This window comes from Callorhinus ursinus, unplaced genomic scaffold (genome assembly GCF_003265705.2).
Source record: "Callorhinus ursinus isolate GAN/ISIS: 27379988/994484 unplaced genomic scaffold, GSC_fseal_2.0 scaffold10, whole genome shotgun sequence".
Taxonomy (NCBI): Eukaryota; Metazoa; Chordata; class Mammalia; order Carnivora; family Otariidae; genus Callorhinus; species Callorhinus ursinus.
The window spans coordinates 71,964,016-71,981,346 of NW_027397072.1; the positions used below are offsets into that span (position 1 = coordinate 71,964,016).

The 17,331-nt window shown below is 35.9% G+C and overlaps 1 protein-coding gene across 2 annotated transcripts in view; it reads right to left on the reverse strand.

Annotated features, from left to right (window-relative positions):
- The window catches only part of GTF2A1L (general transcription factor IIA subunit 1 like), a 76,897-nt gene that overhangs the window by 25,861 nt on the left and 33,705 nt on the right, over positions 1 to 17,331 (reverse strand). Inside the window, exons 7-9 of one of the 2 annotated variants that reach the window (XM_025868857.2) lie at positions 16,472 to 16,732; positions 15,453 to 15,542; positions 7,831 to 8,092 (exon numbers count right to left, since the gene is read on the reverse strand). In XM_025868857.2, coding sequence (XP_025724642.1) covers positions 7,985 to 8,092; positions 15,453 to 15,542; positions 16,472 to 16,732 — 459 coding nt within the window. In that variant the 3' untranslated portion in view covers positions 7,831 to 7,984. Of the gene's footprint in view, positions 1 to 7,830; positions 8,093 to 15,452; positions 15,543 to 16,471; positions 16,733 to 17,331 lie in introns of those variants that run through there. The other variant, XM_073897747.1, reaches the window with a different exon arrangement.

The window sequence follows — 17,331 nt, forward strand, 5'->3', positions numbered from 1 at the left end:
CACACACACACACACACACACACACACACACACACACACACACACACTGAAATACTATTCATCCATAAAAAAAGAGTGAAATCTTGCCATTCTTGAATGGATAGACCTAGAGGGTGTAAGTGAAATAAGTCAGTCAGAGAAAGAAATACTGTATGATTTCACTTACATGTAGAACCTAAAAACCAAAACAAACAAAAACTTCTTCATAAATACAAAGAACAAATTGGTTGTTGCCAGGGGAGAGAAGCGTAGGAGGACAGACAAAATAGGGAAAGAGGATTAAAAGGTACAAATTTCCAGTTATAAAATAAATATGTCACAGGGATGAAAAGTACAACATAGAGAATATAGTCAATAATATTTTAGTAAATTTGTATGGTGACAGATGGTAACTACACTCATGGTGGTAAGCATTTTGCAATATATATAGTTGTCAAATCACTGTTTTACACTTGAAACTAGTACAATATTATAGGGTCAACTATACTTCAATTAAAAATTTTAAAATTTAAGGGGTGCCCGGGTGGCTCAGTCGGTCAAGGGTCTGCTTTTGGCTCAGGTCATGATCCCAGGGTCCTGGGATTGAGCCCCACATTGGGTTCCCTGCTCTGCGGGAGGCCTGCTTCTCCCTCTCCCACTCCCCCTGCTTGTGTTCCCTCTCTCGCTGTGTCTCTCTGTCAAATAAATAAATAACATCTTTAAAATTTTTTTTAATTTTAAAATACTCTGTATGATACTATAATGGTGAATACATATCATTATATATTTATCCAAATCTATAGAATGTACACCAAGAGTGAGCTCTTACATAAACTACAGACTCTGAGGAGTCAATGTACATTCATCAGTCGTAGTGTATGTACCACCCTAGTAGGGAATATTGATAATGGGGGAGGCTGTGTGTTGTGTGGCAGGGTGACTAAGTAAATGGGAAATCTCTGTACCTTCCACTCTTGCTGTGAACCTAAAACTACCCCGACAACTCTGAGAAACAAACTGAAGGTTCCAGAGGGGAGGGGGGTAGGGGAATGGGTTAGCCTGGTGATGGGTATTAAAGAGGGCACGTACTGCATGGAGCACTGGGTGTTATATGCAAACAATGAATCATGGAACACTACATCAAAAACTAATGATGTAATGTATGGTGATTAACATAATAAAAATCAAAAAAATAAATAAAACTACCCTGATAAAGTCTATTAAAATTAAAAATTTTGAAAGCAAAAAAAATTAGAAATGAAAAAAAAAAGCAAGTTGCAGACATCAGTACTCATCAGCTCTAAACATTTCAAGCATGCTTATCACTAACCAAGGCTCAATATTTTACATTTTAGGTAAGACTTACATGGACAAGTAAAATGGACAAATACTAAACATACCGTTTAATGAGTTTTGAGAAATTCATATATCCATGTGACCCCAAACCTCTATGAAGACAAAGAACTCTATCACCCTCAGAAAATTCCCTCATGCCCCTTCCTAATTAACCGCTCACTCCCACCCCCCAAAGGTAACAATGGTTCTGATTTTTCCCCCATAGATGAGTTTTGCCTGTTCTAAAACTTCATATAAATAGAATCATACAGTATATACTCTTGTGCAAGGCTTCTCTAATTCAACACAATGTTTTTGCTATTCATCCAGGCTATTGCTTGAATCATTGTGGTAGTTAATTCCATTTCATTGCTGAGTTGTAGGGCTCTAACACTGTTTTCCATTCTCCTACTGATGGGTATCTGGGCTATTTCCAGTTTTTAGCTCTCCTTCAACATTTTATTAAATAAATGTATAGTCACAACTAGACTATGTATTTAATCTGCCTTCTACCTCTATGACACTGTGCAAAGTGATTCAAAATAGCCTATAAAAGATCATAAGCTTTACAAAGTATCTCTTTTCTCTGTATGTTTTTCACATTTCTGACTTTTCTACTTAGAACTAGTTACTTCTCTTTACTCAGATGCAATCCTCTCTGGTAAGCTAGTGTTTTAGAAGCTGTCTCAGTGATCTGAGAGAATACTAATTAGTCATGTTGTTATATACATACATAATAAACTTTTTGATTAATTCATAAATCCCAGAACCAAAACAACTAAATAAGCAAAAAAGCAGAAAGTCAAAAAAAGTAAAATATATCATTGCAGAGAAATTCTATTTAAAGTATGTCTTCTTGGGGCACCTGGGTGGCTCAGATGGTTAAGCGTCTGCCTTCGGCTCAGTTCATGATCCCAGGGTCCTAGGATCGCGCCCTGCATCAGGCTCTCTGCTCAGTGGGGAGCCTGCTTCTCCCCTTCCTTCTGCTTCTCCCCCTGCTCATGTTCTCTCTATCTGTGTCTCGAATGAATAAATAAAAAATTCTTAAAAAAATTATGTCTTCTTAAATATTGTTTGAGCCAAAGTACTTGTATATATCCTCTGAAAATAACTTTTGTGGCCTTATCCACAAATACTGATTTTTCTAAGTTTCAACATAGAGTTATAGTTTACTATCTCCCTTATCCTCATATCCTTTCATTCATGAAGACCTACCAGTTGTTGAGTGTCTTTGAATGTCTTCTATATCAAGTCTTTATTTTGCATTCCTGCTGCCACACCATCATTTCAGGCCATTCCCCCTTACCTCAGAAGTCCTATCCTATTTCCCTCATTTTTATTCATATCCAATCTTTGCCATGTCCACACTCTCATACTCACCACTGATTAATCTTCCTAAAATCCTATTTCATCCTATTACATACATGCCAAAATCCTGAGCAGCACATCAGTACCTATAAATTTAAGTTTTAGCTCCTAGACTAACATTCAAAGAGCTCCAGAATCCATTCTCAAATCTGCTCACTTGGTCTCCTGCTGTTCTTCTGCATGAAACAAACTCTTCCACTTGCTTTTCCCTAGCCATGCCCCATGCATCTCTATTCTGGTGCCCGTGCCACTGTTACCGTCCAGAATACCTTCTTCCTTACCTGGCCTCCTCCTGCACCCCAGCCACAGGTTTAGCTTTGTTACCAAGCTCTCCTAATCCACCCCCTCCCTAATCCACTGAATTTAAGACACCTCCTTTACCCGAAATACAAAGGCATAAATAATAAATATGTGACCCACAACAATCTCTCTGGACTTCTTTTGCCTTGTCATCCCTATTACTCATCTGTCTTTTATGCTAAACACTGGGTATTATTATATAACACATATACCTCTTATTTCACCTATCTTATAAATTTCTTTAGTGATAAACTCATTTCTTTTACTTGATTTCTCCCACTATATCTATCCTCAAGTCTTATACATGGTACATGATTAATAATTTTTTCAGCTGATTCACTTTTATAACTAAAATATAAGACAAATCCTTATGAAGAAGTATTTCCCTCATGAGATGGTCTCGTATATTCTTAACCTGTGTAATCCTTCATACATAAATGATAAAAACATCAAATGCTCAGGAAATTTCATTTCTGTCTTGTGGGTTTTTGTTTTTGTTTTTCTTTACCATGTTCGATATTATCACTGGCAGTTTGCAAAATGACGAAGAAAGATTAATCAGTCAAGAATCACTCATCTAGGGGCACCTAGGTGGCTCAGTGGTTAAGTGTCTGCCTTCGGCTCAGGTCATGATCCCAGGGTCCTGGGATTGAGCCCCACATTGGGCTCCCTGCTCTGCAGGAAGCCTGCTTCTCCCTCTCCCTCTCCCCCTACTTGTGTTCCCTCTCTCGCTGTGTCTCTGTCAAATAAATAAATAAAACCTTAAAAAAAAAAAAAGAAAAGAAAAGAATCACTCAGCTAAACTTACAAAATATTTTTAAAAGTTACTATGTCCTCCATTCCTAACATTTGCTGTCAAGGGCCTGGTTTTAGTTTCCTCAAAAATGTATTAAGTCCACATGTAAATTAAGAATCTTTATGTCACAAAGATTTCAATAAATGTGTTCCTAATTGGAATAATCTCTTCTTTGAAATGTGCAATATTTTTTATTAATATTGAATTTCTTCCTAAGAGTTATTACCATAGCCTTCCTATTTATAATTTAGTTTTCTAGTTATAAATCACAAAGTTCCCATGTGGCATATTACAGTATATTTACATGAAAACAGCATAATATTAACCTAATAACAGGAGTCAAAAGAAAATTCCCACTAAATTCCCCTGCTTACCACCCCAATTAACTGTTGCTATTCATTCTAAAGATATTCATTTTCCTACACAACTAAAATTATTGAAACTGAGTGCCTCAGCCAGACTTGGAACCTCATTGCCCTGTGGAGTCTGAGCTGTACGGATGATTAGTAACACATATTATAGCACACTGAATAAAATAGGTAAAGAAGTATTCTAGGCAAGGTCAATCAGTCAGCCCCTAAGAGACTAACTGCAAATTCAGCAAGACCTCCTTAGACTGTAGGGAGAGGTGGGAAGTATGTAAGAAAGCACTGTAGGATGCAAGCATGAGAAAAAGTTTGAAATAGGAATTAGGATACATGATACTTTCACAAATTTCATTTAACATAGCAAATTGTAACCTCTATAATAGAGACAATTTCTCTACCTATAAAAGGGTGCAGGATGACATTTGCCAAGGTACTGTATTTACAACCTACCTTATGGAATTTTGTTATAATATACAAGAAATGCTCAACTTGGACATGATGAAGGGTTTCTGAAATTAAAAGTAATCCCATATCAAAGCCAAGGCTCAAACACCACCTTATAAGGTTTATAGAATAATTCTTTCTTTTAAAATGCACTAGTAAGATTTGTCTTGCTCTCTTTAGCACGAGTTGAAAATACTTTAACTATGAGTCATGACCCATCAGTAGGTAGTGATATCAATTTATAGCTCAAGACCATCAATTTTTAATGCAACAGAACAAAATCAAATAGAAAATATAGGCCATCGTGTGCTAGAGGTAAGCATGATTTTCCAAAACTTTTATTTAACTTGTATTATCTGTATCTATGTACATGCAAACATATACTGGTTGTTAATTTCTTAGTGTAAATAGTAGCCAAAAAATTTTCAAAACCTCTGGTTTTGACAACTTTTCAGGAAGTAGGAATTTTTTTCTGGTGTTATTTGAAACTAATAAAAGGACACCAGATCCAAAATAATTTGGAGAATCTCTTAATTCTCTCTGCAGCCACTGCCAAAACTATCATTTATATGAGCATGCCAAGAATATTGTTGGCTTTATTCTATTTTGTGGTAAGCTTAGTTTTCTAAATTGAGTTTCTGCAATTCTAAAAGATCAGGGGCATGAAGGCACGCAGACACACAAATGGAACAAGTGTGACTTTTTTCTCTAGTGATAAAAAAAAAAAAAGAGGACCACATAAATAAAGAGGACCAATATAATAGTATTTGTGATATGCCATTTTAAAAAAATCACTGAAACAAAGTGAGATTTTAAAAGCCACAGTGCATAAGAGGTAAGGAATTTTAGAAACAACTGTTATTGCCTCTGCCAAACATCTGAATCAATACATTAAACCCCAACACCCAAGTGAATGCATCTTCTCAATAAATTCAGCCCTTAATTTGCAGTTTGCTTAGGACAAATACAGAATGATTGGGCAACACTGGGAGGAAGAAGGCAAGAACAACACTAGAAGTATATACTCTTCAGTCCTGGATGAGGTACATTTTAAGAAGAAACACAAGAAGTAAGTGTCGTCTTTTGCCTTCTGTGTAGAAAAGATGGACATTTCACGAAGGGCAACATTCATTAAGGGGACCCATAGCTCCTGGAAGTTCTCAAAAACCAGACAAGGATCCGGGACAGTGGGGGTCATAGGGAAAACGATAATACTCTGAGGATGAAGAGGGCATAGCTGGAGAATCTGGTTTAGGAGAGCAGCACATTCACTAGTATTAACTGAATCCTCTTGCAGCTGCCAACTTTAGGCCAAAGACAGTACCCCACAAATGTTGTCCAGAAGAGATTAATCCAGATTTTGAAAAGATCTACTAGTAGCTGAGTCCTTTCGGGAGGACAGGACAAGTACTGGAATAAATTAAATTCTCCAAATGGGATTGTCTCTGAAAAAGAAATGAGGAATTAAGGGCACCTGGCTGGCTCAGTCGGTAGAGCATGCAACTCTTGATTTCAGGATCATCAGTTCAAGCCCCACATTGGGCATGGAGCCTACTTAAAAAAAAAAAAAAAGTTGTATAAAAACAAACTATTAAATAAAAAAAAGAAATGAGGATTTCACCTTGTGACCAGCCAAACCGAGGTATCTAATCCTTGGGGAGCTTTCCGAGACCATAACCCACTCATCTCAGCACTGTTTTGTCTATGAGAGTTACCATCCTAGAGAACACCATTCAGGGCTGAAAGTAGGATCTTAGAGACCATGTTTACTCTACCTGTTAAGAAAAGCAGAATGATAGGGAAAATGTTCCCTTGATGAATTTGAATCTACTAAGGAAAAAAGTATTACAGAACAGCATATTAATTTGTTTTTATTGCTGCAGGAAAATGAGAGTTATTTGTGTTTTGCACTTTGTTTTCTCTTCCTGATTTTAAGACAGTTATCTAGCTCTTCCTGTGTCAAATGAGATTGCCTAGCCAAAACAGAAGATTCCTGAAAAGGACATCTCTTCTTAACTTTTGCTTTAGAAAACCTCAATTCAGTGAGGGCAAAGGAAAAGAGATGGTGTCTTTCAGGGGAAAGAGACTGCAAAGGAATCTTCCACTGTTAAGAAAAATAGAAAAAAATGACAGATGAAGGAAAAACCCACCAGGACTAAAAAGACAGAAGTCTAAAGTTTCAAGAAATAGAATGGGAACCTAACCACTTCCTCACAATTCTCAGGGAGATAGCAGAATATGAAGAAGAATGGTCCAGTCACATGCTAAACCTAGAGAGGCTAATCCTTAGCTCCAGGGATCCTGGGCTCAACAGAGATTTCCATGTTCAAGTACAGTATGGTTTCAACAGATATCTGCTTCCAAGGGACCACTTGGGCTTGCAAGGTCAGCCCATCACTAGTGATCAGTGTAGACTGAAGACCTAGAGAAGCCTTCTTGAATATCCCTCTAATTACAAAACTCTCCAGGATCTGTTGTAACACGGTTTGGGGAGAGATGGGAGGACACCAGCCCCAATCTAATAACTGATACCGACCTTACCATGAAGGGGAATTGGAGTCTGATTTAAATTTTACCTCGAGATTAAAGAAACATAACATTTATTCATGTTCCATCACATCTGATTCATTTATGCTTCGTAATGCTATCAATAATGAGGGCTTTTAAAAAAAGAAACCCCACACAAGAATGAGAACTAGGTCCCTCTTCCATTATTCTGCTGAAATATTTCCAGTGGCTCCCACTGAATACTCGATAAAGTTCAAATCCCTTAGGTTGGCATTCACAGCTTTCCATATTCTGGCCCCAGCTTTATCTCTTCAAACTCAACTACTCACCATCTGAAAATGCCACTGAGAATCAGACATTCCATAAAAATGATTTTAAGGTTTTTCTATGGTGAAGTTAGGAACTGGTAATAAACCATTTACATTTGTCTAGATGAAAATTCTGCAATACTACATTTTACACAACTAGTCAGCCTAAAAGTTGTTTCTTAAGGAAAATCTTTTGTCCCCCCAGAATAAATTACATTTAATTTCTTAACCTCTGAGACAATGTCAGTCTTGTCACCTGTGCTTCTGATAGCCAGAGCATGGGGATTTTTCTTCAGCAGCATAGATACTCCAGCCTTGAATGGACTATTGTCTAGCTCCTGTGAGAAACTTGACTAATAAATATTTATGGAAAAAAAAAGAAACCCCATTAAAACAACAAATGAAAGAAATATAAAATTGGATATTTGTATCTGCATCTGAATTATAGTTTTATTAAGTTCCATACAGTGAACTAAAAATTTGAGCAGCTCTGTACTGGACTATATTTAAAATAAGTTTCACAGTATGTAATATAGTCTAGTCCCACTGATGTTTATGGTGTATCAAACTCTTAAGTTTTACCACTCTGCATCACCAATGGCTTTTGCAAATACATAGTCTCTCCCTCCAAAACACATAACACCATCTTTCAAATAGAATTTCCATTTGTTCTTGCTTCGATGAATCTAGGGGGAGAAAAATAGTCTAAATTAATTAATTTCATAAGTTAAAGGATCATTTACGATTCTTTGCACATCATATGGGATTATTCTGACCCTAAATGGGAGTTCTTTAAAAATAAGACCTCCTCAAGATAGTTTGTTCATTCATCCAGCAAATATTTGAGTTCCTATGTGTCAGGTATTGTTTTAGGCACTGTAGATATATCAGTTTAAAATGTGTATGTATACACACACACACACACACACACACACATATGTATATATATATGTATGTATTACTTTTTAAAAACTGGAAAAATTCCTGACTTTGAATGGTTTACATTTTAGAAAGGATGGGGGGAACAGAAACCTGATAAATACCTAAATTATAAAGAATATTAAAAGGTGCTAAATGCTATGAAAACTAGAGCAGGAAAAGGAAGATCACAAATACAGAGGTGGGTTATAATTTTAAATAAGGAAGTCAGGGTGGGCCTGACTTACGAGGTAACATTTGAGCAAAGACTTAAAGAAGGTAAGGGATAAAGCCAGGAAGATATTAACCAGAGAGAGCATTCCAGGCAAAGGGAACAGAAGCACCAAAGTCCTGAGGAGGGGGATATCTGGATTGTTCAAGAAAAACAAAGAGTTCAGTATGTCTACAAAGGAATAAACAGAGAAGATGTAGTTAATATTATCAGGAATGAAAAAAAGTGGAATTTCATTTTGAAGGAGAAAGTTACAGTAAACTACTGAGCAAGGTCAGAAGATACAGCTTATTATCCCTTAGATTCTACTGGCAGTTCCTTGGATTTAATAAATCAGTCTAAATACAGAGAAAATAAAAACTAGAAAATCCTACTACTTCAAGAGGTAAGAAATCATAAAATCATTGTTACCTCTGGGTAAACCACAAGTGACTATTTAAAATCCTTAGATATGTATGATCTGAAATCAAGGATAAAAATTAAACCCAGATGTTTACTGCAAACAGTCAAATCAAAGAAGAAAAACCTGTGACCAATATTCAGATTCATTTTGTGAAGCATAAGAAAATACAAATGATAAACCCCTATTTGTAAGGGGGGAAAGAAGTCCTAATAACAGAAAATTTCTTCTGAGTTTGACTCTCAAATTTATACTTGGACATATCTTAAAAAGTCCCTGAGGAAAACAAAAATTAACTAAATTAAAAAAAAAAGTCCATGAGAGTATTCAGAATCCTGAACTCAGCATAGGTGATAAAATCTGACAACTAGAGGAGAACAACAGTAGCAACAGCAACTCATCCTAGTAATTTTATTCTAGAAATAGTGCATAAATAGTACATTTATTCTAAAAATTCAACAGTGGTTCAATATTAGGAATTTATTAATATAAAAAGAGTATTACTAGACTTATGGAGATAAATCATATAATAATCTCCAATGATGTTGAGAAAGCATTAAATAAATTAAAGAATTTTACATTTTTTTTAACTCTATAAGAATCAAAGACTGCATCATAAACACACACACACACACACACACACACACACACACACACACACACACACGTACCTAGCCTAAAAGCTGTCTTAGTGGTTAGTGGGGAACCCTAAAAGTATTCCCACTAAAATCAAGACATAGACAAGGATTATCCAAGTTTTTATGCTAGAGATCCTAGCCAATACAATTAGGTAAAAGAAAGTACAACTTGCACTGGACGATGCAAGTAAACAAGAAGAAAGAAGTAGAGGGGCTCCTGGGTGACTCAGTCATTAAGTGTCTGCCTTCTGCTCAGCAGGGTCCCGGGATGGAGCCCCGCATCAGGCTCTCTGCTTGGCAGGAAGCCTGCTTCTCCCTCTCCCACTCTCCCTGCCTGTGTTCCCTCTCTCGCTATCTCTCTGTCAAATAAATAAATAAAATCTTTTTTAAAAATAAAAATAAAAAAAAGAAGAGAGAAGTAGAGGTACAGAAGTTGGAAAGGATAAAGAATTGCAGATGCAATGACTGCATGTCTTAAAATTCTAAGATAATCAAGTAAAAAATTACTAAATAATGGGGCACCTGGGTGGCTCAGTCAGTTTAGCATCCAACTCTTGGTTTTGGCTCAGGTTGTGATCTCACAGGTTGTGGGATCAAGTCCCATTGAGGCTCCACACGCAGCATGCAGTCTGCTTGAGATTCCCTCTGCCTCCTTTCCACACTCACTAGTGCATGCGCACACACTCTTTCTCAAATAAATCTTTTAAAGTATTACTAAATAATAATTCAGTATTGATACAAAATTAATATGCACAAATTCATACCCTTCATTTATATAAGCACTGATTAGAAGATACAGTGAAAAAGCCCTTTTACCACAGCAACAAAAGAGATAAAATAGCTAGCAATAAATTTTTAAAATACTTGATCTACTGGCACCCTTCAACACTCTCTCCTCTTTGAAATATTTTCCTGACTTGGCTTCATGAAGAAGTACTAACTTTACCAGATATTAAAAACCTTAATAATTTTATCAATGTAGTATAGGCCAATGGACAAACCAATGGGACAAAAAAAATCAAGTAGATCCAAATATAGAGGTAAATGTAGTAGGTGATAAAGGAATCATTCTCTTATCAGTGTGAACAAAATAGACTTTTCAATAAGTGATGTTAGGAAAATTGGGTAGCCGCCTGGAAAAGAAAAATGAAAGAAACCAAAGAAATACTACAAGAAAACATGAGTAAATCCCTTTAAAATCTTAAGAGCTTTCTATTCATGACTCAAAATCAGAAGCCATAAAAATTAAGGTTGACAAATATAACATTTGCATGAAAGAAAGAAAAAGCACTGAAAGCAAACAACTGAGGAAAACTATTTTTGCATATAAGGGCTAATCTCCCCCCAAACAATATAGAGCTCTTAGAAACTAGTAAATACACCAATAACCCAATCTTTAAGAAAATAAGACAAAAATTATGAACAACCAGTTCACATAAAAATAGAAATAGTCCTTAAACACATGAAAAGTTAAAAATTTCACCAAGACATCATTTTTCACTTTTTATAATAGCAGAGACTCAAATATTTTATTACACTCCCTTGGCAAGGCTGTAAGAAAAGCAGCACTCTCAAATACTGTAATAGGAATATATACTGGAATATAGTCTAGGAGAGCAATAGCCAGTAATCCCACTTTCCTAAAGATTTTATTTTTAAGTAATCTCCACACCCAATGTGGGGCTTGAATTTACAATAACTCCAAAATCAACGGTGGCAGGCTCTACTGACTGAGCCAGCCAGGAGTTCTGCTGGGGATTATTTTAAATAGATATAACTACACACATATGAAATGTCTTGTGGATGTGGTCATTCAATAGCAAATGACTGAAATATAACTCAAATATTCATCAGTTGGGGATCAGTGAAATAAATTTTAATAACTCTGCAATGTAAAATTACACAACTATAAAAATATTAAGACAAAGATCTCCAAGATATATTGTCTTAAAAGACAAGGTGCAGAATACAGTGTTGACTATGCTATCTTTTAGGCTTGTACTTGAATGAAAAGACACTATAAATATATTAAGAAACTATTATAACTGGTTACATTTTTACACTCAAGGAAGAGACAGGGAGCTACTGGTAGGAAGCACAAACAGTGTAGGAGTAAGAACAAGACTTTTCATGGTGTATCTTTTATAGTGTTTTGATTTTTTACCAGGCATGTATGTAGTATCTATTTAGAAAACAAAGTGTGTGTGTGTGTGTGTGTGTGTGTATAAAGATACTGTTACACACCCAGCAATTGCTCATTGTACCAGCATCTAATAGACAAAGCCAACTATGAATACGCTACCAAAGTTTTCTAACCTGTTACATGAAGATGCAACATATTCAAGTAGTTTTACATTCCCCTACAGTGTCCACTTATGGCATAGAACACTCCCATCTATAGTAAAAGCTTGCATTTCACCATTAATCTTCCCTATAATAGCATTATTACTTTAACCTTTATATTAACCTTAGACATTCTCTAAGCCTCTGAAATAACACGATTATATCCTTTAATTCTCCACTCAGCATGCTGACCAATGACCTTCATTTAACCCTTTTTCATGGCACATCGTTTTTCCCCAATTGTTAATTTACAAATTTTAAAGGTAAATTCCATATGGTAATCAAAGCCAGATAAAATATATCAAAAAAAAAAACACTTCTCAAAGTTTAATAACCATACAAATCACCGGTCTTGTTAAAATACACATTCTGATTCCATACTCTGGGGTAAAACTCAAAAGTCTACATTTGTAACACTTTCCCAGGCAAACTGAAGATACTGGCCTTCAAAACACACTGACTAGTAAAGCTCTTAAAAGATTACTGAAAACTCTTTCAATATACTTGAGTCTGGTTATATTAAGTACTACCTGGAATGAGCCAACCAATGCCCAAAACTGGGAAGTTATTCTCTCATAAAAATCCACTGTTGGCAGTGGTCCCTTGCATCCCACTTTGACTTTATGGATACATTTTCTTTGCTACCTATCTTCTAACTTCATCAGCCCCTTTTAAAAACGATTCAATGGCTCCCTAATGCCTTGATTTAAAATGTTCAGTACTGTTTTTAAAATATTCATCAGAGGCGCCTGGGTGGCTCAGTCATTAAGTGTCTGCCTTGCGCTTGGGTCACGGTCCCAGGGTCCGGGAATCGAGCCCTGCATCAGGCTCCCTGCCTGCGTCTCCCTCTCCCACTCCCCCTGCTTGTGTTCCTGCTCTTGCTATCTCTCTTTCTGTCAAATAAATAAATAAAAATCTTTAAAAATAAAAAAATAAAATATTCATCAGAGAGGACTCTCAGACAACTAGATTTGTTAACACTATACACCTAATATCACTCCTTCTACCTGCCCTGTAAGAAGCAAAAGACAATGTATGAAAACACACTTGGAAAAATACAAAGCACTATGTAATTAATTACAAGCTATTTCCCACAATGCACTACAACAAAGGATACTATATCCATAATGGTCTAGAAAATTCTCTGTGACTCTATGGAATGTATACATAACTTACTGCTTTATAGTGTTTTCTTCACAGAAGGCAATATACTGTTTATACGAAGCTAAAGTAAGTTTCAAACTAAGAATGGTCCCTTTTCTATTACCTATTCCTTCTTATGTTTATGTTTACCAGCATCTAAATTGCCATTTTCTAACTATATAAAATGTTATAGGAGAGAAAATGATCTTATTTTTAGAAAAAAAGGATTTATTTTTATAGCAATTCAAAACACCATCCTTTGTTTCTCCCCTATATTGAAATTGTTACTGAAAAAAAGGCAAAGATGTAAATCTGCATTAGTCATCAGGGAAATGCAAATCAAAATCACAATGGGATACCACTTCATACCAACTAGAATGGCTAGAATCAAAAAATCAGATAACAAGTGTTAGTGAGAACGTGAAGCAATCTAAACCCTCATACACTGCCAGGAGGAATGGAAAATGGTAGAGCCACTTTGGTAAACAGTCTGGTACTTCCTCAAACTATTACCATGTAACCCTGGAATTTCACTCCTTGGTATATACCAAGAGAAATGAAAATACATGTTCACACAAAAACCTGTACATGAATGTTTAAAGCAGCATTCTTCACACAAAAACCTGTACATGAATGTTTAAAGCAGCATTCTTCAGCATTCTTTCATAATAGCCAAAAAATGACAACAACCCAAACGTCTATCAACAGATGATTGGATAAACAAAATGCGGTACATCTATTCAATAGACTAGTATTCAGCAGTTGAAAAAATGAAGAACTGTTACATGCTATGACATGGATGCATTTGAAACACTGTGTGAAGTAAAAGCAGGCAGGAACAACAACAACAAAAAAACACTTATTATATGATTCCTTTCATACGAAACTCCAGAACAGAGAAATCTAAAGAGACAGAAAGTAGATTAGTGGTTTCTTAGGCCTCGGGTGGGGATGGGAGGAAATGGGGAGATATAGGAGTGAGAACTAAAGGGAAATAGTGTTTCTTTTTGAGGTGATTAAATGCTCTAAAATGAACTATGTTAATGGCTGCACATATCCATGAATATACAAAACCACTGAATTGTATACTTTAAACGTGAGTTGTATAATATGTGAATTGTATCTCAAAGCTGCTAAAAACAAAGAAGTAAATATGCAGGAATTAAAGACAAAAGCTGAATACTCTACCACATAATCACAGATACAGTATTTAAAAAGAAGAAAAAGCAGTATTCTCTTTTAGTTGTAAAATTAAATTGCTTCTAACTTAATCTCTAGGTTTGAAAACTGACACACCTTCAACTATTTGTTTAAGTGGCTCCATGCCCAGCATGGAATCCAGTGCAGGGCTTGAACTCACGACCCTGAGATCAAGACCTGAGCTGAGATCAAGAGTTGGACACCTAACAGACTGAGCCACCCAGGTGCCCCTCCACTCTCTTTGTCGATCATTCTCTAATGTCCAAATAATCACCAAGTCCCATTGATTCCTCCATCTCTCTTTCATGTTCCACGTTGCCATCCTCAGTCTGGGCTCTGGTTACTTCGTGTCTGCACTATCCCTGTTCTTACCATTTGCCTCTGCCTAATCAGCAAGTATAGCCAGTTTTAAACCCAATTATAGTTCACTCAGTAACATTTTCAGAATGCTAACGTCCTTCAAGTCAAGTTTGAATTCTCCTACCAGGATTCTGGATTTTCCAGTCTGCTGCCAACTCTGTCCCCAACCCAGCCTCATTTCCTAATAAATCCAAAAGAAGAATACTTCATCTAAGGCAGAGCTCTCTTCACTGCCCCCTTGTACATTCTACATGCATTCATTTCTGTCTTGTATTAAGCTGTTCTACTCAAAATGTCTACTCTCCACACTTACCTATATCTTACAAATCGTTTAAGACCTATTTCAAAGCTCCACATCACCCATGAAGGATTTGTGGAGAACTCCAACTACAAATGATTTCTTGTATTTCCTAGCTACTTTTTGGACTTACTGTCTGTGCCACATATCTTAGCATTTGATTTACGTGCCACTCATCTTAGCATTTGATTTATAGGCCATGTATTTTAGCATTTGATTTGCCTGTCACAGATTTTAGCTTCTGATTTACCTGCCATCTTATTGTATGCCATTCTTTTATTACATACAGAAACATCTTGTTTTAATAGGACTGTCACCTCCTTTAGATAAGAACTATCACTTTTTTGTATCACTGAGACCACACAACACAGCGTTAGATACAAAATATATGTAACTAGCTTTTTCAAGATTAACTATGAACTGTAGTTCACCATCGTAATTGTCCATCATTTTACATACCTTTCTACCATAAGTGCAATTAATAAACCCACAGTTTAAAAGGTGAATACAGTACCTTGTCATACTGGCAGACGATTACATTATCCGTGTCAAACAGGTCTGGCACATCCTGCTCACTAACATCATCTCCAGAATTTAAAGGGTCCTAAAGATGAAATATGGTCACATTAAGGAATTTCACAATGCTCTGAATTTTTTAAAGACAGAGATACATATAGAAATAAAGGAACTTGGTGGGGTGCCTGGGTGGCTCAATCGGTTAAGTGTCTGCCTTCAGGTCACGATCTCAGGGTCCTGGGATCGACCCCGACATGGGGCTTCCTGCCCGCAGGGAATCTGCTTCTCCCTCTACTCCCTGTTTGTGCTCTCTCGTGTGTGCTCTCTCTCTCTCTCTCGAATAAATAAATAAAATCTTTAAAAAAAAAAAAGAAGAAAAGAAAGGAAGGATCGAATGAACGAACTTGGAAAGAGAATAGTATTTTACTCAAGAGAATAACTTGAGTTTGAATCCCAGGTTGGACATTTAGTAACTACAACATTGACCTCCATCAATTTACTAAAACTCTTCATATCTCAGTTTTCTCATCTGTTAAATGAGGACAGTAATAAGATCCATAAGGCGGTGGGAATGTTAAATAACATAAAGCAAGTAAGACTTAGTATGATACGTGGCACATCTGTAAGGCCACCATAAGTGATAGTTAGTACTACTTACAACATTCCACAAAAATTTACTGCATTTATTAGAATCAGAACAGATACTGTATGCTTCTAACCTGCCTGCCTTCTGTACCTCCACTCCTGGCCTCTAAACCTCCCACTATCTCTAGTTAAGACCAACAAATATAGTAGCCGATTCCCAAATACTTAATACTAGCTTGAATTACAGTTTAAGATTAAAAGTTTAAATACAAGGGTACAAATAAGTCTCATTTTAAAAGACTAAAGACAGGGTTAATCTTAATTGCGATTCCTCTTGATTAAAGTATGTTAAAGAACCAAGTATATTAGAAGGATATTAAAGTACATGTTATAAATTTAAAAAAAAAGTTTCAGCTCAAAAGTGATCCTCACCTCTTCTACAACGTCTATTTGAGGATCTTCATTATCACTACTGTTGGCAGTTGAATCTTCATTTGATATACTGTCAGCTTCTTCTTCAAGTACCTTTAGGTCTCCTGCATCAATAATCCCTAGAAATTCATTCTCTTCTACATCTCTTGTACTTCCTATTTCATCATTGGAAGATGTATCACCAGTTCCATCTATTTGAATTATTTCATTAATATCATCATCCGTTACCTGAATGCTTAAATCCATCTGAGAATTAGAATCCTAGAAAAAGAAAGAAATGCAATAGTTTTTCAAGTCAAAAAGCTGTATAAAACATTTTATCACACAAAATATAAACATTTCACAAGTGATCTTAAAATATATTTCTTTTCTATATTTTTTCCTTTCCTATGTATGTTCCCTAATTTTGTATTTTAGAACAATCCCAGCATTTCTGTGCAAAATGGGGTAAGTTTTAAACCATAAATAAAGTAAACCCACTTACACTCATACATAGACAACAGATGAGTTTACTAGTTTCAGGTATTAACTGTCTGTTTTTATATATACCACCTTAAATTTATACAGTACTTGTTAGGTTTTAACTCTTTCATTTTATTTTAAACAATAATTCAATGAAGCAGAAAGTAAAGTGATATCATGCTCAATGGATAAATAAAAACATAAAGGATTGTACTAGCTGAAATAAGCCAAGCACAAAAGAACAGAAAGAAATCAAAACTGAAAAAAAGTGAAAAGAGAAACAGACAAATCTATAATTATAGTTGGATAATTCAACATTCCTCTCACAGTGAACAATAGAAAACGTAGACTGAGGGCTCCTGGGTGGCTCAGTTGGTTAGGCGACTGCCTTCGGCTCA